The sequence below is a fragment of the Toxotes jaculatrix genome, chromosome 5 (genome assembly GCF_017976425.1).
Source record: "Toxotes jaculatrix isolate fToxJac2 chromosome 5, fToxJac2.pri, whole genome shotgun sequence".
In the NCBI taxonomy this organism is placed as follows: Eukaryota; Metazoa; Chordata; class Actinopteri; family Toxotidae; genus Toxotes; species Toxotes jaculatrix.
The window spans coordinates 28,851,912-28,872,474 of record NC_054398.1 but is presented as its reverse complement, the minus strand read 5'-3'; the positions used below and the strand labels follow the sequence as shown (position 1 = coordinate 28,872,474).

Genomic DNA, 20,563 nt, shown 5'->3' with positions numbered 1-20,563 from the left:
AGCACGGTCTGGGCGATTGAGGCTGTAGTTATATCAATCCACATAAAGATGGCAGCATTGCACCATCGCTGCCTCTGCTAGAACAGAACCACCAGAAGAAGAAATCTCCCGCCCCATCCGCTGTGCTTTTTAAACCAAGGCGGGACGCTCTGCTTCAGTCACTTTGGATAGTGTATTTGTTGCTGAAACATCACTTAACTTTTCGGGTTGTCGCTAAAATGGTGAGGACTAAAGCCGACAGTGTTCCCGGATCATACAGAAAAGGTACAGTTACGAATTACCGACATTCCTTTCAAATTCGGCAGCAAATACCTAAATTGTACAAGAACGCAGTTGTTTTGTTATGTAGTCTGGCGGGCTGGGAGCGCACTCAAAAACGCCTCACAAAGCGGAGAGAGCAACATAATTTGCCCCGGATAATTCTTTAACATTATGATACAACATAAAAAAGAGCCCAAATAGTAACATATAACGACAGTGGACGCCTGTTAATCAGTTACATCCAGAGTCACCCTTCCCAACAACGGCCTCCCGCCAATATGGAGGCAGGGTTTAGATATTTTCTTGGTTCTTCCTGAGCAGCAGAAGAGTTTTCTTAGAAAGAAAATCTAAGTCCTTTTGTCACCAAGCGTGGTAGTTTTAGTTTAATATTACGCTCCGTCTAACAAGGTGACATTAAACTTAGTCTTTTCTAAAAAGTAGTGTCTTGCTCTCTGCAAACTGGCGCCAGATTTGACCGCCGCAGTTCGACTTTATGGGGACTTTGCACCAAACCCCATTTAAAAAGTTACATAATTAAATCTTTTCTTGCTTACCGTCGAGTAAACCTATATAACGGGAGACGATGAACAAAAACTTATTGACCCACGTGTTTTTTGGTAAATTCGGCATATAGCTAATCAGTCGTTCAGCAATCAAATTAATAAATACTGAAATTTTAAAACTTGCTTCAGGGATAATTTTAAATGTCTCGCAAATGAGACAGTGCACACATGCAGACACTGGTGCACATTTTCACACTGCAGCAAACAAACAAGCTTTTTTAAAGGCTCTTTTAACACACTTTCCTTTTGTAATATTATATCAAATTGAACTCTTGTTTACCTTCCATTTTCTCCTCACAGGTGCACTTACCACACAGGTGTTGCCTTACCGTTTGAGTCACTTTGTCAAGTCTGACATGGCTGTCCCAGATCCATTTTGTGTTCTTTGATGATTTATTACCCGTCCACTCATCACAGTGTTTGATTTTATTTTTTTAAATTTGCAGCTGTTGCAGCTTCTGCTCCCCGGAAGTCTCTGGGCTCCAGTTCAGCCAACTCCTCCTCCAGCAGCCAGTCCTCCACACCTGGTCTGTCAGTCCAACCAGACATGTCACATTCAGTATATCCACTGCTCACTTCATGATACAACTGAGGGTTTTTGTTTGTTTTTTTTAATTCACAGCAAAGAACAAATATGCTGGTGGTAACCCAGTGTGCCCTCGCCCCACTCCGACCTGGCAGAAGGGCATCGGGGACTTCTTTGGTGGTCCCCCCAGGAAGCCTGAAAAGGAGAACCAGAGACCCCAGGAGGCTGAGGATGATGAAGAGGCCGGAGGCAGCGGGATGTCAAGGGCCAGCAGGAAGTATGTTAGACTGCTGCATTAAGTGCCAAATTGTTTACCATCAGCCTTTTTCTGATAGATTAACTACAGCTGGACATCAGCTTGGGGTTTTTCTTCTATGTCTGGTCCTGGAACAGGAAGTTGTTAATTTTGGCTCAAATTAAAACTCAAATTTAGATATTAAAGACCCCCCCCCCCCCCCCCCCCCCCCCATTGACCAGGTAAACCCATCGAGCAGACCTCTTTCATGAGTTGCTTTTCTCTCATTGCGGGCTTTTTTCTCTAAAGGTTTCATATGTCTTCTCAAATTAGTGGAGCAGTCTCCTTCATCAGACTGTCTTTTCCTAAGCTGCAGGATGCTGAGCTCTCAGCGCCACTGTACTTCTTGGATCAGTGCACAGGGCAGAATTATTAGTTGAGCTCTCATCAGCATTGAACTGGTTTGGTTGCAGCAGAACCTGAGATCAGGTTTGATCGCAGTATAGCTGTTAGCTGGCTGATTTGCCTCCTACGTTGGGACAGACAATTCAAACCACTGAAGACAGAATTCTAGCTAGAATAACCCAGCAGCAATGTGACTGCAGAAACAATGTCCTGTTGGCTTTGTGTGAGCACTGCAGACAGGTTTTGCATATCACTATTCTAAGTTGTGGTGGTGTGTTATGAAAATGTTCAAATGGTGGTTTGCAGCTCGTTAAGTGGAGTGCTGGTCCCCCACTGAAGGTTGTTACATTATTTTGTTAAATCAAAGGGTTTGAAGGTTTAGGTTTGTGTTTTTTCAGGTGTTGAAAAGCAGTGCTTTGGTATCTGTATTGAATGAAAATGAATATCCAGCCTGAGCTGACTATAAACAAAGCTGTTTTTTTCCCCTGCTTTTCAAAAGCTGTGCAACGTACAAGTCAGTAGGACAATGAATAATAAAATGATCTGATTACACCTGATTAGTTCCATTAAAGGTTTCTGTGGACAGGTGTTTGGAAGGGAACCCAGACTTTATTTATTCACCACAGAGACTAATCTCTCTTAACCATCTTAACTGTGCTGGTGTGAGCGTGTTCACATCAAAATGTCATTTACATATCACAGCTGCTGTCACTGACGGTGAGAGACTGTGAAATCGTGTTCGTTTTCTCTCTGAGTGTGAGCTTTGTCATCTGCAGGTCCAGACCCCTACCTGCTGAGGATGACGAGGACGAAGACTGAAGACGATGAATGAGATATGTGTGTGACTGCTGGTCCTGTTTACTGCCTCCACTCGTGCTCAGTGGCATTTTAATGTACATCTGTATATAATTTCTGCAGAATTCATTTTGTATAGTTCATTAAACATGTTTTTTAAGACTTTTAATCCTCAGTCTGTTATGTTTGTGGTGTTAATCACAGCCATAGAAACAAAACACAACGTTCAGATGTTTAGATATTGAACAATTCCTTACTTCTATCAATGTTGTGATTAATACTGTAGATCTAAAAGCATATTAGTTATTTATTAGTGGTGCATTGCTTTGCATGCACACTATTGTTCTTCTCGTCCATCTTCTTCTTCTTCTTCCGTGTTGATTTTCGGTTCATTTCTCGTCCCGCACCGTTGAGAGCATATCAACAAATGATACATCAAAACGATCGGACTCACTATGCTTGTATTTTTTTCTCCAGAATATTCAGGTTTTGCAAAGTTATTTTTTCCCGTAGAGAATGGCTGGGAAAAATTTTAAAAAAGTAGCAAATTTTAAAAAAATCTACTGCTCTGACATACTTTCACCTAGAAACACCATTCAAACTTTAAAATGTAGACACAAGTCTTGTGTATTCGGGGTGTATTCAACTTTTTCCTAAGTTGTGTAGTTTTTGAACTGTGAGCCTTTATTGATCATGCGTGATTTTGGAAAAATTCAGGGTTTACAATGAGTGTGTACTGCGGAATGTTCCAGGCTAGAGTGGGAGCTTAGAGTGTAGAGGCTTTAAAAAATCTCTGAAATTTTTTCTTTACATGACGACTACAGCCACAAATTTTACTCTACAACAGTGAAACTACAGCTTTGTAGCCACACTTGTCCTCTTTCTCACAATGTGTTTTCTTTTTTCTTTCTGTTTTTTCTTTAGCATGTCTTTTAGCGACAAGTGTAGCTCTCAACTGCTCCATTGACTCCAATGTAAATCAAGCAGAGGATTTTTGGAGAAAAGCAGAAAATATCCTTTTTTAAACTCATTGTAAAATCCACATTTTAGACACTAGAACTTTTACATCTCAACACTTTTAGACTTCTTTCTTTTTTCTTTTTTTTTTTTAAGAAAAAAGGTGTTTGGAATCAATCTGAGGAGTCCAGTGTAAACACACCACAGCAATGATCCCTTTGATAACACATCATATATATATGTGTGTGTGTGTGTGTGTGTGTGTGTGTGTATATATATATAGGGGAAATGTGGGGAAGCCAGAGCACCCGGAGTAAACCCACAGTAATGGGGGAGGGAGTGTTATGTGCTAATGGAGGGGTAATTATTCTTCACAGTTTCTCTCGATTCATCACTGGATGGATGGCACTCCTTGGATTTTTAGATACTTCACTGTGTGAAGCTTCATCAGGAAGTGATGCACAAGCTGAGCATGCTGAAGTCTGACTGTCGCTGGCTTCAGAGGACGGTGGCCTGATGGTGTTTTCTTCTGGTGTGGTCAGGATGCCTGTGATCAGGTTGTTGATGTCACTTAGTGCACCAGACACCTTCTCACCGTGACATGCTATTACTGATGGCTCCCATTCCATCCAGAGATACACCTGCTGCAGGAACTTTGCCACTGCATCCTCTGTCATGACATACATAACTTGAGGAGAAAGGTGTCGCTCAGTGGTATCCGCCTTCCTCACGTGTGCTGAGATGACAGAGTCAGAGAGACATTTGTTCTCTGGAACCGTGGGCCTCTGATATGTCTTGGTATCCATCAGACAATCATACATGTTTGTGACAAGTCTCTCTGAAAACTCTCTGATCCATGTACTTGATTTAAGTCTTTCCAGAGTTTTGCTGGTATGGACTGCAGATGTCTTTCCTCTCAGTTTGTCAAACAAGGTATCAGCTTCAGATATGATAAAGTCAGAAGTAACCAAGCTGCTCTGGTTTTTGACCAATGGTGTTCTCTCAGTTGGAGTGACGCTATCGGGTGTACATCTGGGTGAGTCTGGAACACATCCAGCACGTTGGGCATGTTGTTCAGGTTGGGCACATTGGGCACGTGTGGAGTGTTTGGGGCTTGGGTTCGGTGGTCGATACACCTCACTGGACCATTTCGTAAAAATTTCAACCACTCTTAAGTGAAGAGAGATCTTAGATTTTAGGCTCTGAGATGATCCAGGGCTCTGAAATCCATCTGTTCCACTTTCTGTCTGTGAGCTTGTTTTTTTTTCGTACTCCAAACCGATTGGGTGCCAGCACTTTCCCAGACACATGGACAGCAACATACTAAAACATCTGTGCACCCCCTCAAATTTCAAGAGGGGGTGCATCTGCAAAGAATTTCTCCACGTCAGGTTTAAGTTATCACCTGAGATCCAAACATCTCGATCGATATGCTGAATATGAGAGGAATGCAGCACAGAAAAGGAAGTTTAAAACTTAAAGCTCTGCAATTCTTGGTGCATTTGTTGTTGTTGTTAAAGGCCTACGGTTAAACACATGGGCTATGGCAATCTTTGTTTTGATACACTATTATGTTGTAGTCCTACAGGGAAAATTTTAAAATGCACTTCACTTATATGCACTTTGTGTTTTTATGAGAGAAAATATTTAATTTTACAATCTTGTTTAAATTGATTTATTCTTTGAAACATTCATATTGAGTTATGTAATCGCAATGCCTTGCAATTTTTGTGAGGTTAGTACACAGTCATAGCCATAATGCAATGGTACTAATAATTGGCATAATAATCTCTTTCAGTGTTTCGGTTTCCTTATTTTCGGTTTTCGGTTTCGGCCAAGAATTTTCATTTCGGTGCATCCCTTATTACAGGTTTGCTATATTGCACTATAGGTTGTTTAACAGTCTGACTGGGGAAAGAAGCTCTTCCCCATTCTGGAGGTGCAGGCAGTGATACTGCGGAACTTTCTGCCTGATGGTAGTAAGGTGAAGAGTCCATGGGAGGGATGGGTAATGTCCTTGACAATGTTCTTGGCTTTGCGCAGGCAGCGGGTGTCGTAGATGTCTGAGAGGGGGGGGGGGGCAGAGAGGCTCCTGTGATCTTTTCGGCCGTCCTCACAATCCGCGGCAGGGCAGCAGTGCAATTACCAAACCATTCTATGATGGCGCCACTGAGGATGCTCTCAATAGTCCCTCTGTAGAATGTTGTCAGGATGGAGGTTGGGAAGTGGGCTTTTCGCAGCCTCCACAGAAAGTACAGACACTGCTGGGCTTTCTTTGTGATGTGTTTGGTGTTGTACTCAGGACAATCTCCACTGGCAGGTTGTTGATGCACAGTGGAGTGTGTTTGTGTGGGGTCCGTCTGAAGTCAATGACCAGTTCTTTTGTTTTGTCCAGGTTGAAGGACAGGTTGTTGTCTGCGCACCAGTCGCTGAGCTGTGTCACCTCCTGTCTGTACAGGGCATCGTTGCCTCCGCTGATCAAACCCACCACAGTTGTGTCATCAGCAAACTTGATGATGTGGTTTGACCTGTGCATTGCCACACAGTCATGTGTGAGGAGAGTGAACAGCAGCGGACTGGCTGTTTAACTACCAAGTTATTTAACTTTACCTTTTTCTGTGTTGATTGAGAGCAGCCTAGTTTTGAATGACAGGGTCCCTGCTATCACGTGTTGTTAAAATATGACATTTACAAATAAAATCAACAACAGGCTTCCCAAATGCTGTAATAAATTAAGCATGATGAGTTGAGCATACGTCAGCATGTGGCCCCACATTCAACTCTCTCTTTTTTTCAAACCCTTATTGCAGATGGATAGACCTGTCTTCAGTGAAGTCTCTGCAATTTATGAGGGCAAGAGAAGCCGTCTCACTGGAGATCACGCTGAACAACTCTGCTTTTTGCACCACAATCTGGTGCTGCTCAGTTGGGACTACTAACTGATTTGAGAGTCACTTTCTGAGCAAATTTCATTTAACTTTGTTTTATTTACTTTATAAAACTTCAGAAAGCTATTTATTTAAATTTTCAGTTAACTTTTTAAGAGATGCTGCTGACCCTGGGAACTCCCTTCACTTTTTGTTCAAATTTTAAAATAAAGATGTCTGTTGTCTAAGATAAAAAAAAAAAAACCTTTAACGTGTTGCAAATCTTAAAAGCTGTTTAATAAACATATGCTTAAAGGCATTTAAATGAAGTTTAGTGTTGGAGTTTGTATTATTCAAAATTTTGATGCCAATATTTTCACTTTTACTGCTGGGCTGTTGGCAATCAGCTGAGTAGATTAATCATATCAAACAGTATCCTTGTACAGTAGGTTGCATCTCCACCCCCCCATTTGTTTTAAATCAAACCTGTCTGATCTCCAAGCATGTGAAGCAAAATGACTCAAAATTGGCTTTGGTATGCTTGATACACACTGGTATGCTGTGTCACACACAAGTTGTCTTACTTTTGAAATGAACCTTGTGGATGTGATATGTGAACTCATGTTAGTTTGAGATCATTGCAATAGCAACAGTTTCCAAATTCAACTGCGGTCTCAAGGCCAAAAGCAATGCATTTTATTTAGAAAACAATGTGCAACCTTTTGGATAAATCTTCTGTGTGTGCCATCTGAGAAAGATATTTGAAAGGTTGTAGGAGGCAACCTTTTGCTTTGCCCAGTGTCCAGGCTTATAAATGTTACAGTCTCTATCTTCCATGAAAGCTTACTCACACACACACAGTGAACACACACTATTGACAGAGACGCACACAGAAACACACACATGATTTCACACTTTCATATTTGAGTAATTTGGGGCATGTTTCGGTAAAAGTATCCACAGTCTGACAGTTTGCTGTCAGCATGAATTCAGTCCAGTCACTGCTCCGCTGCAGCCTGAGGCGACTCTGCGATTATGAGTATAGTTACAGTTCCTGTTTTAATGAGCTGTCAGTGATTTTTACATCAGGTTTCAGTTTTGAGTTTTGTCTTTAGACCTCAACAGTTTTTCTGCCTCAACCAATAAATGATGTATTAGTGCAGGTTAAGCTACTCAGGTTAGCTCCACCTTTACCTACTGCAACATTAAGGCATAAATAATAATAATTATAGTCTAATAACACAGATTATTCAGAAGTGGGCCATAAGGAGTAAGCATATTTTGGAGCCACTACCTTTTGAATGCAGGACTACGTATGTATATCAAAGTATTACTACCTTAGATCTGAGAACTCCTACCCGGGCTCCGCCTCCCCGGAATGTCCCGGTACAGAAATCAATTTGAGCTAAATCACTGTCGCTCATTGTTCAGCTGTAACTAAAACCTTCCCCGGGATGTTTTACGCTCCCTTGTGGTTTCAGTCGTTTACCTTTGATCCAAACAGTAACAGAAATATCTTTGCTTCACTTAACAACACTGTTTGGAAGTTTAGCGGTCAGCTAACCGCCTCGTCGAGAGGTCCGAATATAAAAATCAAACGTGATGGTTTCTAGCCTACGGCAGCCCGCGCGGTCATAACCGAGTTAAAGGAGCGAGAAAACAGTAAACGGAGAAGAGCGACAGCAATTAGCTCCTCTCTCTTTATAAACTCTTTAATTTAATATCGTCGGACAGCAGGTGAAACAGGGTCCGTTAGGTTTAACGGCCTGCCTGTGTTTGTTGTCAGCCGTGATCTCTCGTCGTAGTTGTGGCGGTAAAGGTTACCGTCCTCCGCGGTATGACGTTATAACCAGCTGTAAGAGAAGATGTCGGGCAGCAGCGGCGGGTTCAGGTGGACGGTGGTGGTCCTGACCTGCCAACACAAAGACAGCGTCTATGCCTTCCAGAGAGGTGAGGAGCAGCTGGTGGGAAGGGGGGGGGGTCTTTATGCTCTGTACTTACACCGATCGGCCTGAGGGCGGCGCCGATGGAAAACAGTTTTCATTTTAATGATTAGTCGGTTAATCAGTCAGTCTAAAAACAGAAAATGAACCATCAGGTGTTTAGATAATCAGTTGATAGTTTTCACAGAGGTGTGAGGATCATATGTGACTGAATCTCTGGGTTTCAGTACGTCTCCTCAGGCTGTGGTAAAGTTTCACGTTTATAAATCAAACAATAAATCGATTGAGAAGATAGATGTACTTACTGTTGGTCTACAATGTGAGTTTTCTCTGTACAATGCAAACTGATAGGATCTTCATTTGTATAATGTGACCTTCTATCTGTTGGTGGAGCTGTCATTTATGTCTGTGTACATGTAACCTGTGTTTCTTGTGTTCACCTCTTCACACTGTTTGTTTGTGTGTGTGTGTGTCAGAGCTGGAGTTGAGGCAGCAGCATGGCTCTCTCTGTGAGGGTGTGTTGGTTTTGACCGTACGGGACCGCCAGGAGCCGCTGGGCAGCGGGGGGGCGACGCTGAACGCCCTGCTGGTTGCTGCTGAACACCTGAGCAACAGAGCCGGACACACTGTGAGTTATACTGGAAACACCCGACCTCTAACACACACACACAAACAAACACACAGGAAATACTTCTGGATCTTTTAGTATCAATGAGTAAAACTGAGTCATTTGAACCTTGGGATTGTTTAAAGCCTACATCTAAATTGAATAACCTGGTGCTGAACGTGGACAAGACCAAGGAAATGATCATTGACTTCCGGCGGACTCAGCCTGAGCACGCTCCCCTCAGCATCGGGCCCACCCCGTGGAGAGAGTGAAGAACATCTGATTCCTAGGAGTGCAGATCTCACAGGACCTGTGCTGGAAGAACAATACCTCAGCGATAACAAAGCGGGCCCAGCAGAGACTGCACTTCCTGAGGAGGCTGAAAAGAGCCTCTCTCCCCACCTGCATCCTCAGGACCTTTTACAGAGGCGTGGTGGAGAGCGTCCTGACATACTGCATGTCCACTTGGTACTCCAGCTGCAGGATGGAGAATAGTCAGGGGGGCAGAGAAGATTATTGGAGTTTCTCTCCCCTCTGTCCAACTATTTTATTTTTCTGTGTTGACCTTCACTCTCCTGATCCCAGGAAACTCTGTCTCATTTTGTCTACACTGCAGTTGTATGTATGGCAAAGTGACAATAAAGCCTGATTTGATTTGATTTGAAATGTGATGCTACAGAGCCTTTAAGAAAACAAGTTGCAGCTCCTGATGAGACTTGACCGAATCGTGTTCAAATAGTTTTCTCAAATCTTAATAAGACCTTAGACAGAACCAGTGCATTTTGAATAAGGAAGTTTGGTTTTCCTCAGGTGGTGACAGCCGACGTCCTGGATGATGCTCACATCCTCATCCTCCACACAGTGAGTCAGGCTGCCGTATGTTCTGATCTGCAGGCGTGTGGTTGGTTTTTGGTGCTAATAGCTGTTTTTTCCTGCAGGGTCGAGATTTTCCGTGGAGCTCCTGCAGCAGAGCGTTCTGCTGGCTGCCTCGAGAGAAACACGACCAGAAAGTCCAGGCTCCGGTCTGTTGTCTGGACCTGCTGCTGGACACCCTCAGTGCCCAGGTACATAATCAGTTTCACTGCTGACTGCTTGTAAACACAGGATCAACATAACTGCCTTGCATGTGCTGTTCCACAGGGTCGTTTAGGGGCCACTTTAGTTTATGATAAACCATTAAACAAACTGTTGGTTCTGTCTTTGTGACTCAGATCTGTCCTGGTTCTCCTCCTGGTGTTTGGGTCTGCAGCACCGACATGATCCTCTCCATCCCTCCTGACTTTGGTTAGTGTTATAAACTGTTACTGCACAGAATTACACTGTGATAGTACAGTTAGAGTACTACAGACTATAACTACATACAGTCATAGTTTAGGAACTACATTTTTATTCATGGTTAAAATCAGTGACACAATATGTTAGTTGTTTTTTATTGATTACTGTTATTGTTTACCTCTGCAGACTGTGTTGTTTTATAGATATGATGTCATCATCATGATTGAACCACAGCAGCTCACTGTTCTGATGTTTATTGGAGTTTTGGTTAAATAAGCACCAGGATAATTGGTGTTATCAACTCTAGAACAAACATTATTTAATCCTATTTATTTATATGATGTTTATGTCGACATGATGAACGTGGATCAGTGCCACACATCACAGCATTTGTAGCCTAAGCTAGTTTGTAGTGCCTGTCCCCAGATTAATCTTTATATACATACAGAAAACTCAACCAAAAAATACAAACTACGCTACCAAGCAGTAAACGTCATGTGGTAACAGCTGGAACCAGAAGCTAATCAGTTTCATTCAAAATGAAATGATTCAGACGAACTGAGAGACTCGAGCTTGTCAGAGAAATCCTGTCTGTGGCCCCGGGACATTAAAACCTGTGATCCTTACTAATGTGGTTAATTAGTAACTATCTGCTGAAATTTCTCTACATCTGTGTGTGTGTGTGTTTGTCAGTTCTTTCCTGGGAGGATTTCTCTGGCGTTCGGGTTTTGGCGTTACCAGGTGACGTCTCTTATGCAGCCAATCATGGAGTCTACCTGTCCGACCATCAGGTTCTCACATTATTTAAACTAATGTCATCCCACCGATCTCCCATTTTAAAGTATTTTCAAATTTTTTGTGATTGTTAAAATGTTTAATTTGTGCTACACAAATAATTTTTTTTCATATTCTTAACTTTTACAAAGTGAATCCAGAGTAAGACTGAAGGTGCGTTTGTTTTGTCTCTCAGGGTCAGGTCAGAGACATTATCTACAAGGGAACAAAGGAGCAGATTCAACAAGCTGTGATGCCTGATGGGAAAGTGTTGCTGGTGCGTCCTTTCCTGTTCTGAGTAGTAAAATCAAACACACCTTTTGATCCTGAAGACGTCGTTCACTCAGAATCACAGTCAGGATCAGGTCATTTCCAGAAGGCAGCCTCACTGTACCATGTGCTTTGAATGCGATTTTTCTTTTAGCACCTGAAACTAAATTTTATTCACCTCCACTGTATCAGTCGTGGTAGAAGTGAGGGAGTGGAAACTCTCAAAACCTCAGTAAACTACTGTGAAAGTCGTAAGAGGGAAATGTTTTTTGGAATTTTGTTTATAATGTAATATTTTCCTCTTATTTTGCTGGAAAAGCTTTGGAAAGTGTTGAAATCTTAACTGCGATCTGAAATTAAAGCTGAGCTGAGCTTACCTGTGTCTGTGTGTCTGCAGGTGTCAGGTCCAGTCTTCTTCAGCAGATCTGTATCAGAGAAGCTGTTGCAGACTCATGTCACTCCTCCTCTGGACGGCTGCACCTACCTGGGCCTGGACTCTGGAGCTCCTCCCCTGCAGGTACTGGTCCTCATCAGTCTATCCTCTTTCTTTCTGATCACACATAGGCTGCATCCCAATTCTCTTATTTGATCATTAAAATTTTACTTTTACTCTTCGGATTCACTGGCCAGTTAAAAGTAGTCGATCTGTAGGTTTGATAAACTACTTTCTTCATTCATCAGAGTTTTTCTCTTCAAGATCTGTTAATATATTAAGATCTGCTATTATTTCCCCTCTGAATCTGTATCATGAGTAGTGATAGTCAGGGAGAGGAGGGGAGTCTGATGTCGTCACTTCGATTCAGTCACGTGAGGCTCAAAATACCAGAGTGTCAGGTAGAAATATAGTTTGATGTGAACCTAATTTACACTTTGTCTGATACATTTGGTTTAGATTACTTGATTACTGAAAGGAATTTACTAACAGAATAACACTAAATGCAGATCTCAGAAATATTAAATTTAAAAAATGCATAGCTGCCAGTAGAAATGATTCATGTTCGTTCAGCAGCGAGGAACATTTACACACTGTGGTTTAACTGATCTGAGTCTTACCAGTGTTTTACCAGGTTTTGCTGTTTTAGATTTTTGTGTTTTGCTGCTTTTCAGACAGAAAATGTTTTCCATTCTTTTTTTACAGCATAAGAATAAAAACCTATAGAAACATCTAGAAACACATTCAGGTCTCTGATATGTTTTGCTTTTGATAAAAGTCAGTTGTAATGTCATGATTTAGGGTTAGATAAAATATAAAAATCACTGGAATGAAGTGTTCAATCTTTGTAGCTTCACTGGGTGAAATTAGAAATGTGTTTCATCAAACAAGAAGATTTTGTTAAAACATCAGTGGATAGTTGTAGAAAATCACATGGTTGATGTTCAGCAGATTATCATGCTCAAGTGTTCAAAAAAACTTTTAAAAATAAGTTTGACTTGGCACTTTTCATTTCATCCCACCATCTTGCTGTCGTTCCTCAGATCTCCCTCTTCCTGGATGTGTTGAAGTGTCTTTGCTCAGATCTGACCCAGGATCAGTTTGTGAGTGAAGAAAGAGCAGGCTGCAGTTCACCTGTTGGACCACAGGGGGCGACAGTGAGAAGTGGCAGGACAGAGCTTTGGAGGCTCCTCAGAGGGACCCCCCTCAGACTGGGTGGGTGTCTCTGTCTGAACCCATCTGTCTCCCTTCTCTGTTATGTGTTGGTAAACTGGAGCTCCATTCATTCCTGTGGGACTGTGATGCTGTACAAACACAATGCCCCCTTGTGGACAGTGGTGGCTCTGTTGGTGTGTGCAATCCACATTTTCTTTATTAACCTCACCACAAACTGTTCTCACAGCATGTGTCCACGGTGGTCACTACGACTACTTGACTCTGTCTGGAAAACACCATGTCGACCGACTGACCTGTGATGGGACAGACAGAAACACGCTCTCTCACATCCAGGTGACTCGTCCTGTTCTTCAGCATCCTCAGTAAAACCGTCCTGAATCAGGTCCTCAATTCCTCACAGTGAGTTTCACTAATGCTGCCCGGCTTCCTGTTTCCCTTCAGAGAGAGAGCGGGGTGAGTGAAGGAGGTCGGGTGATCAACAGCGTCCTGGAGGGAGATGTTGCCATGGCAGCTGGAGCAGTGGTGCAGCACTGCCACCTACAGGTGAGGAGTTGAACAGTCTGACCTTGTCAGGTCAGAGCTCTAAGGTTTGTTTTAACCAGAGTCGTGACCTCTGACCTCTGTATCAGGGTCCTCTGGACGTCCCCTCAGGCTGTTTACTGTCGGGTCTGGAGGTGCAGATGTCGCAGTGCATCAGGAGGCTAAAACTGACCAATGACATCATCATCCAGGGACATCGCATCGAGCTGGGGGAGTTAAAGCTGAACATCTACACAGTGATGGGAGCACGAGACGACCTGGAGGTAAAAAACATCTCTGTTTCTTTCATGTCCATCTTCTGTCTTTCCCCTTCACTTCTTTTCTGAGGGACTTTGTAACGTCTGTCTGGAAATGTCCTTTAAATAAAAGGATGGACTCAAACCATTTATTTAACCATTTATTATTTTAAAAAATTTCCAGAGCTTTCAAACACATCTCACTGTCTTCCTCAGTGGATGGATTGTGTCTGTTGTTGTGGGGACGGCTAAGTTGCCATGTCGACCATTCATTTTGACAACTGTGCAAACTCCATCCGCTCAGAGGGAAAAAGCGAGTAAGGAGGAAGCAGGAGATAAAAGAGGCACAAGCACAGCCACAAAATAAAATCTATAAAATCAAGAGGAACCAAAGATGCGACATGATAAGACGAAGGTTCTGGACCAGAAACGGAATATTTGGAATATTCTGATCAATCATTCTGATATTTTATTCAGTATATTTAAGAGTCATGTCATCACCTCCCAAAGTCAGAAAGCAGAGGACTGAAGCGTCTCTCTGACCACCTCTTTCTCCTCCTCCTCCTCAGGTGTCCTCTGATGACTGTATCGCCTCCTTCCTCAACCAGAGATGGAGCCTCTTCTTCAGCAGGACAGGAATACAGTAGGACTCAGCTGTCACATGATCTTTGACCTTTTAAAATGCCTTATGATATAAAGTCAGATTCTTCTTGGTTGTTGAAAATGAATCTGGTGACGTTCTCTGTATGGATACTGTCGAGTTTATTTTGAGGTTGAAATGTTGAAAGATGAGGAACAGACAACAACATGTCCATCTTCTCTCTCCTCCTCTCTCCTTTCAGCGCTTTCAGACAATTTTGATTGTGGAAGGCGCTATATAAATAAAATTGAATTGAATTGAATTGAATTCCAGGCCGGAGGAGTTGTGGGTCAAGGGAGAACAGCGCTCCCTTCTGGAGGCTCGCCTCTTCCCTGTGCTCCACCCCAGAGGAGGTGAAGTGGGTCTAGAGGGAGGTGTCAGCTGGCTGCTGGGAGGAAGCGGCTGCCTGCAGAGGTGGAGGGAGGCGTGGAGGCTGTCGTTGAAGGAAGTGCTGTCACTCACCCATCAGGAGGCGGAGCTGCAGTGGAGGGAGGAGTTACTGTTCCTGGCGGGGAGGAGGAGAGTGTTTGACGCCCTGATGAGTCAGAGTGACGTCTGCCTGCTGCCTTGCTTCAGGGCGGCGGTGCTGGGCGGCCAGCAGGGGGCGCTGCTGGAAACACTGGACAATAGTAAGTCACACTCCCACAGCGACCAGGTTTAGAACCACAGGTGCAGAGCGGGATCAGAAGAGCATTTACCTAAATATCAAAGTGTTGGTATATTTTTGTATGTGTGGAGATTGTTTCAGGTGTGAGGAACTTTCTCTTCTTTTTTCAGTTGCAGCAGGTAGCAGGAGGCAGGGGGCGGAGCCAGGTGCAGAGCTGGGCGTCGCCGCTCGCTGTCTCTCCTGCATCGCTGATGTGTTGGTGTGTATGGCGAGTGGAAGGGGGGGTCTGAGGAGTGGACCTGCCGCAAATGAGGCCTGGACTTCTGCCTACTTCCTTTTGGAGGAGGGTAACCTGAAGGGTGGTGTCCACGCCCTGGCTACACAGAGAGCTAATTGGCTCAGCAGGTGAGCTTCACCCGCTGGGTTTGAAGCAGTGTTTCGTGTTGGTCAGTGGAAAATGACACTTGTTTCCTACAGGCCGGACCTACTGGTTCGGGCGGCACGCCACTATGAGGGCGCCGGGCAGGTGCTTCTAAGACAGGCTGTGATGTCATCGCAGAGGTTCATCTCCATTGGTCAGGGTGAACTCCCACCGCTTGAGGAGTGGCAGGAAGTGGAGTGTCCGGCCAGACTGGACTTGGCAGGTGAGTCCAGTGGAAACAGCTGACTGAAGTTTAGTTCACATTCAGCTGAACAAAGCCTCTTTGTGTTCCAGGCGGGTGGAGTGACACTCCTCCCATCGCCTTTGAGCACGGCGGCTCTGTCACCAACACTGCAGTGAGGGTTGATGGGAAGCGTCCTATTGGTGCCAGAGCACGTCGCATCACAGAGCCTCGCCTCCTGCTGGTCAGCTACACCGGAGGACGGGAAAGCGGAGTTTCCACGGAGACGGTGTGTGACAGCCTGGATGACCTGAGGGACTACTGTCAGCCTCACGCACCTGGTAGGAGACAGACTGGACACACAGCTGGTCACCAGCTTTGTTATTTTTGTTCCAACCTCTTTGGCTTGTGAGAAACCTTTCTCCTCTAAATTTCTCATTTTCATTTAAATAACAGTTCAATGATCCACTGTCTCCTGAAAAATCAAAACCAAACACCGAAAAACAGATCAGTGAATCAGAGCTTTGTTTTCTCTTCTTTCCCATCAATCATCTGGCCACTCTCACATTTATCTGGCGACCCTTTGGTGGGACCTGACTTTATTCCAGATGAATGATCACTAACCCCAGAATTAACTGACAAACTCTGACAAACTGATCCTGCATTGTGTGTGTGTGTGTGTGTGTCACAGGAGCCCTACTGAAGGCGGTGTGTGTGTGCAGTGGACTGGTGTCCCTCAGCTCCCAGCATTCTCTGGGGCATCAGCTGATGGAAAGATGGGGGGGAGGAGTGGAGCTCCACAGCTGGTCGGTGCTGCCCACTGGATCTGGACTGGGTGAGAAACCAAGCAGCCCGTTTGCCAACATGAAAAACTGCAGCCACAAACATTCCCTCTATCATAAAACAACAGAAAAAACATGAACAAAAAAAAAACTACATCCACCAACACTGCACTAAAGACAAAGGCTAATTTATTTATAGTTACAATTTCATTCATTTCTACTGCTTAATCCGTCAGGGTCGCGGGGGAGCTGGAGCCTATCCCAGCTGACTATGGGCGAGAGGCGGGGTACACCCTGGACTGGTCGCCAGTCAATCGCAGGGCTGACACGCAAAGACAGAAAACTACATACGCACACACTCACACTTACGGGCAATTTAAAGTAGCCAATTAACCTAACCCATGCATGTTACCCGGAGAGAACCCACTCAGGCACAGGGAGAACATGCAAACTCCACACAGAAGAGCCCAGACCCTGGAACCCTCTTGCTGTGAGGCGACAGTGCTAACCACTGCACCACCGTGCCACCCTAGTGACAATTTATACACTTTAATAGAAAAAAGGAGAGCTGAAGAGAGTGAATCTAAAAGAGAATATAAAAGAAAATAAATCTGTGCACAAAGATCAGATCAGTTGTTTGGAAGATTCATCTATAAATTCTGAAAATAAATAAAGACGCGTTTTAAGCCTGAGCTGAGTCGGGTTGTTCCTCCGCTCGCTGTGCTGTCCTCAGTAACACGACGCCTCACTGGTCTCTGTTCTCCACCAAAAAACTTAATCTAACATAACACGCAAACTACATTGTCTACAGATGAAGTAAGTGATGTTATTTTTAAGCATCATCCGTGTTCAGAACATGAGAGCAGTTCATTTTCAGGTTTTAATTAATCAGAAAATCTGATTAACTCAGTTAAATAAAGTCTAAGCTTCATCATCATCATCATTAAAGTTAAGTCAGGCTGGAGATGACGTGAGAGGTTCAGGGGAGGTCAGTGTGATCTGGTCTTGTCCCACAGGTACCAGCAGTATCCTGGCGGGGGCGCTGTTGGCTGCAGTCTACAGATGTACCGGTCGAACCTACAACACAGACTCCCTCATCCATGCCATCCTGTACCTGGAACAGATACTCACCACAGGTCTGTAGACCCACATTGTGGATCGCCCACATATGTTACTGTGTGTTTTCTGGTTCAGGCCTCTTCTGTTGTTTTCTGTTGTTTGGAAATTGCACCGCCATTGTTTTTATCTTGTTAACAGATGCCCCCCAAAATAATGTACCCTATGTGAGTAACGTTCTGGTGTCCACATATTTTTGGCCATATATCGTTTATAGCACTCATACCACTTTTATTTCTTGGTAAGTGAATAAACGACGTCGGGCTCTCGTCAGTTTGTGTGACGTGTCACTGATGCTTTCTTTACCTCACAGGCCTCCATCTTCAGACTCAGAGAAAAACAAAGGCAGATGTGAGAAACTTTACATTCACCTGATTTCTTTATCTGACTGGATGAAGAGGTCAGAGTTCCTCCCTTGTAGGAGACCAGTATAAGAGACCTGGGACTGGACAGACCAGACAGGATCAGGGGAGACAGACCCTGTCTCCTGCCTCTCTCTGTTTGGACTGAACTCTCCCTCCTTTTTCTCCTTCTGTCCAGGTGGAGGCTGGCAGGACCAGGTGGGAGGTCTGGTGGGCGGAGTAAAGGTGGGTCGTTCCAGAGCATCTCTGCCCCTGCAGGTAGAAGTGGAGCGTCTCAGTCCTCCAGAGGACTTCTTGATGTCTCTGGACCAGCATTTCCTGCTGGTGTACACTGGCAAAACCCGCCTGGCTCGAAATCTGCTGCAGGTCGGTATCATGACAACACATCAATCTAAAGATTAAGTCACGATCGTTTGAAGATCATGTACATTTTTCTGATTAGATAACTTTACCAGGTAAACAGCTAACCAGGTAAACCGGTAACCAGTCTTCTTTGGTTAAAATACTGAAACCAGGGGCGTCTTTACCTGGGATTGAAAAGTGTTTATTCGTGGTGAAAAGTTTGCACTGTGACAGTTTTTGTTTTCACTGGACCCAGTTAGAGCTGGTCTGACTTGTGATGATGATGATGATGATGATACTGAGGAGGATGATGGTGGTTGTTCTGTCTGCAGGATGTGGTCCGTAGCTGGTACAGCCGCCTACCCTCGATGGTCCAGAACGCCCGGCAGCTGGTGGCCAACTCAGAGGAATGTGCCAGAGCCTGTTCAGACGGTGAGACCAGTCACCATGACCAGGTTTAGACCAGAGCTACGCACAGTCAGATTAACTCTGAGGAATCAGGTTAACACACGAGACTCAGATAAACACACAGGGTTAACACGGACGAACAGTGGAAATGCTGCAGTTTTACTTTAACATGCACAAACTGAAGCTTCTGTTTAAGTTTCAGTAAAAACACAGACCAGCTTCAGGAGGAGAGCGAGACAACGAGCTGAGAACTGCTACACACCAGACTTTATACCATTTTACCAAGACACCTGAAAAACAGAAATATGACTGAACACCTGCTGGGAAATTCAAGCCTGTTTTTTCACAGCTGATCTGTCTCAGCTCAGAGTGTCTGTTAGTGAAGGAGGGTTTGGGCTCAGGTCTCAGACATCTTTGTTCCTGTACACCTCAGCAGTCTGTGATCAGGTGTTTTAAAATTTCTTCTGGTCAAACGGAATCTCAGTCTGTTTCAGTCAGTCCAATCCTACGTTTCCCAGAAGCACTTTCACCAAGCCTCAGGTAGTGATCACAGATGTTGTCAGTGGAAGGTGGTGAAACGTCTCTCTGTCCCCAGGCTCTCTGTCCAGACTGGGGCAGTGTTTGGACCGCTCGTGGCAGCAGAAGAAGTTGATGGCTCCTGGCTGTGAACCAGCTTCTGTCAGAACCATGATGGAGGCTCTGAGACCACTGGTCCTGGGTCAGAGTCTGGCTGGGGCTGGAGGCGGGGGCTTCCTCTACCTGCTGACCCGGGAGCCTCGGCAGCGGCAGGCGGTGCTGCAGGTCCTCAACAACACACCGGTTAGTGGCACGTTATGGCTTAATTACATTACTTTTAATTTTGTAGTAAAACAAAACCAGGTCATTGATTAAGTCTTAAACTTTCATTGCGTTTATGTTTGAATTCAGAAACAACTGAATCAAACAGGATGGAAACAGAAATAAAACCATCAACAGACCAGCTGACCCACAGGTTAATTCGTATGACAGAATTACATCAGAGTCGTTCATGTTTCTGCTTCTTCACATCAAAGAAAATTTAGAAGAATCGAGCAGAAAAACAACACGAGCACAGACAAACAGAAGTTTCTCATTCCTCTGACTCGAGTCCAAACCCTGAAACACTCGCTGAGGGTCCAGTTTCTCCTGCAGGGGGTTGTTGTGTGTGTTTGACTCACATCCGTCCTTCCTGAAAGTTCTTCTGTCTCAGAGAACTTTCTATTATTATCATTATAATTATTATATAGAACTGTCTGTTTGATTGGTTGGTTGGTTACCATAATGATGACTGGTTTATTTCAGGGTCTGGGAGACTTCAGCGTTCACTCAGTGGAGCTGGACATGGACGGGATCACAGTCCTACCACCACCCTGAGGACACACACACACACTCACTCACTTACTGCTAATGTTTGATGATCCCAGCTGTAGGGGACTTAAAAACATGTTTTGGTTCATTGTGATTGTTTGTATTTTAGATTTAATTATGAATTTAAATCATCAAACATTGTTGATCTTTGAGGTTAAAACTCATTCTGACATTTTAAAGTCTGAATGTTTTACTACGAACAAAATCAGCACTAATCAGTAACTGATGCTGTGGAGAACAGAGCGTTTCTCAACATGTCTTTTTTGTATTTTAAGAATTTATTTTTGATAATCAGACTGAATATTGATCTGTATTGACTTTATAAACTGACAGAATAAATGAATAAATTCTCAGGATGGGATAAAGAGCTCGCTGTTTTTGAGTGTGTGTGTGTGTGTCTGACAAAAACAGGATGTAGTGTGCCACAACATCCTGTTTTTAGATGTAAAACCTCT

The 20,563-nt window shown here is 43.9% G+C and overlaps 2 protein-coding genes across 3 annotated transcripts; both read left to right on the top strand.

Moving 5' to 3' along the window:
* The first annotated feature begins 128 nt into the window (after positions 1-128).
* On the top strand, positions 129-2,954 carry pclaf (PCNA clamp associated factor). Its single transcript, XM_041038583.1, has 4 exons — positions 129-264; positions 1,271-1,351; positions 1,447-1,627; positions 2,767-2,954. The coding sequence occupies exons 1-4, from the start codon at positions 219-221 to the stop codon at positions 2,807-2,809; spliced, it is 351 nt and encodes a 116-aa protein (XP_040894517.1). The 5' UTR covers positions 129-218; the 3' UTR covers positions 2,810-2,954.
* Positions 2,955-8,168: 5,214 nt separating this feature from the next.
* Positions 8,169-20,474, top strand: LOC121181621 (L-fucose kinase). Of its 2 annotated transcripts, none has more exons than XM_041037611.1 (23): positions 8,169-8,559; positions 9,029-9,180; positions 9,970-10,020; positions 10,098-10,223; positions 10,371-10,443; positions 11,128-11,225; positions 11,405-11,485; positions 11,876-11,995; positions 12,955-13,126; positions 13,314-13,420; positions 13,529-13,630; positions 13,819-13,890; positions 14,433-14,506; positions 14,777-15,132; positions 15,281-15,515; positions 15,588-15,754; positions 15,826-16,053; positions 16,404-16,547; positions 17,511-17,630; positions 18,151-18,338; positions 18,647-18,746; positions 19,318-19,541; positions 20,043-20,474. In XM_041037611.1, the coding sequence occupies exons 1-23, from the start codon at positions 8,475-8,477 to the stop codon at positions 20,112-20,114; spliced, it is 3,147 nt and encodes a 1,048-aa protein (XP_040893545.1). In that variant the 5' UTR covers positions 8,169-8,474; the 3' UTR covers positions 20,115-20,474. The 2 variants fall into 2 exon arrangements, with proteins under 2 accessions (XP_040893545.1, XP_040893544.1); XM_041037610.1 differs by having other exon boundaries at positions 13,717-13,890.
* The last annotated feature ends 89 nt before the right edge of the window (positions 20,475-20,563 follow it).

Coding starts and splice junctions, on each gene's coding strand:
- pclaf (XM_041038583.1), top strand. CDS start 219: ATGGTGAGGACTAAAGCCGACAGTGTTCCCGGATCATACAGAAAAG. Junction 265..1,270: donor TCCCGGATCATACAGAAAAG/GTACAGTTACGA, acceptor TTAAATTTGCAG/CTGTTGCAGCTTCTGCTCCC. Junction 1,352..1,446: donor CAGCCAGTCCTCCACACCTG/GTCTGTCAGTCC, acceptor TTTAATTCACAG/CAAAGAACAAATATGCTGGT.
- LOC121181621 (XM_041037610.1), top strand. CDS start 8,475: ATGTCGGGCAGCAGCGGCGGGTTCAGGTGGACGGTGGTGGTCCTGACC. Junction 13,421..13,528: donor ACACGCTCTCTCACATCCAG/GTGACTCGTCCT, acceptor GTTTCCCTTCAG/AGAGAGAGCGGGGTGAGTGA. Junction 16,548..17,510: donor GCCCACTGGATCTGGACTGG/GTGAGAAACCAA, acceptor CTTGTCCCACAG/GTACCAGCAGTATCCTGGCG.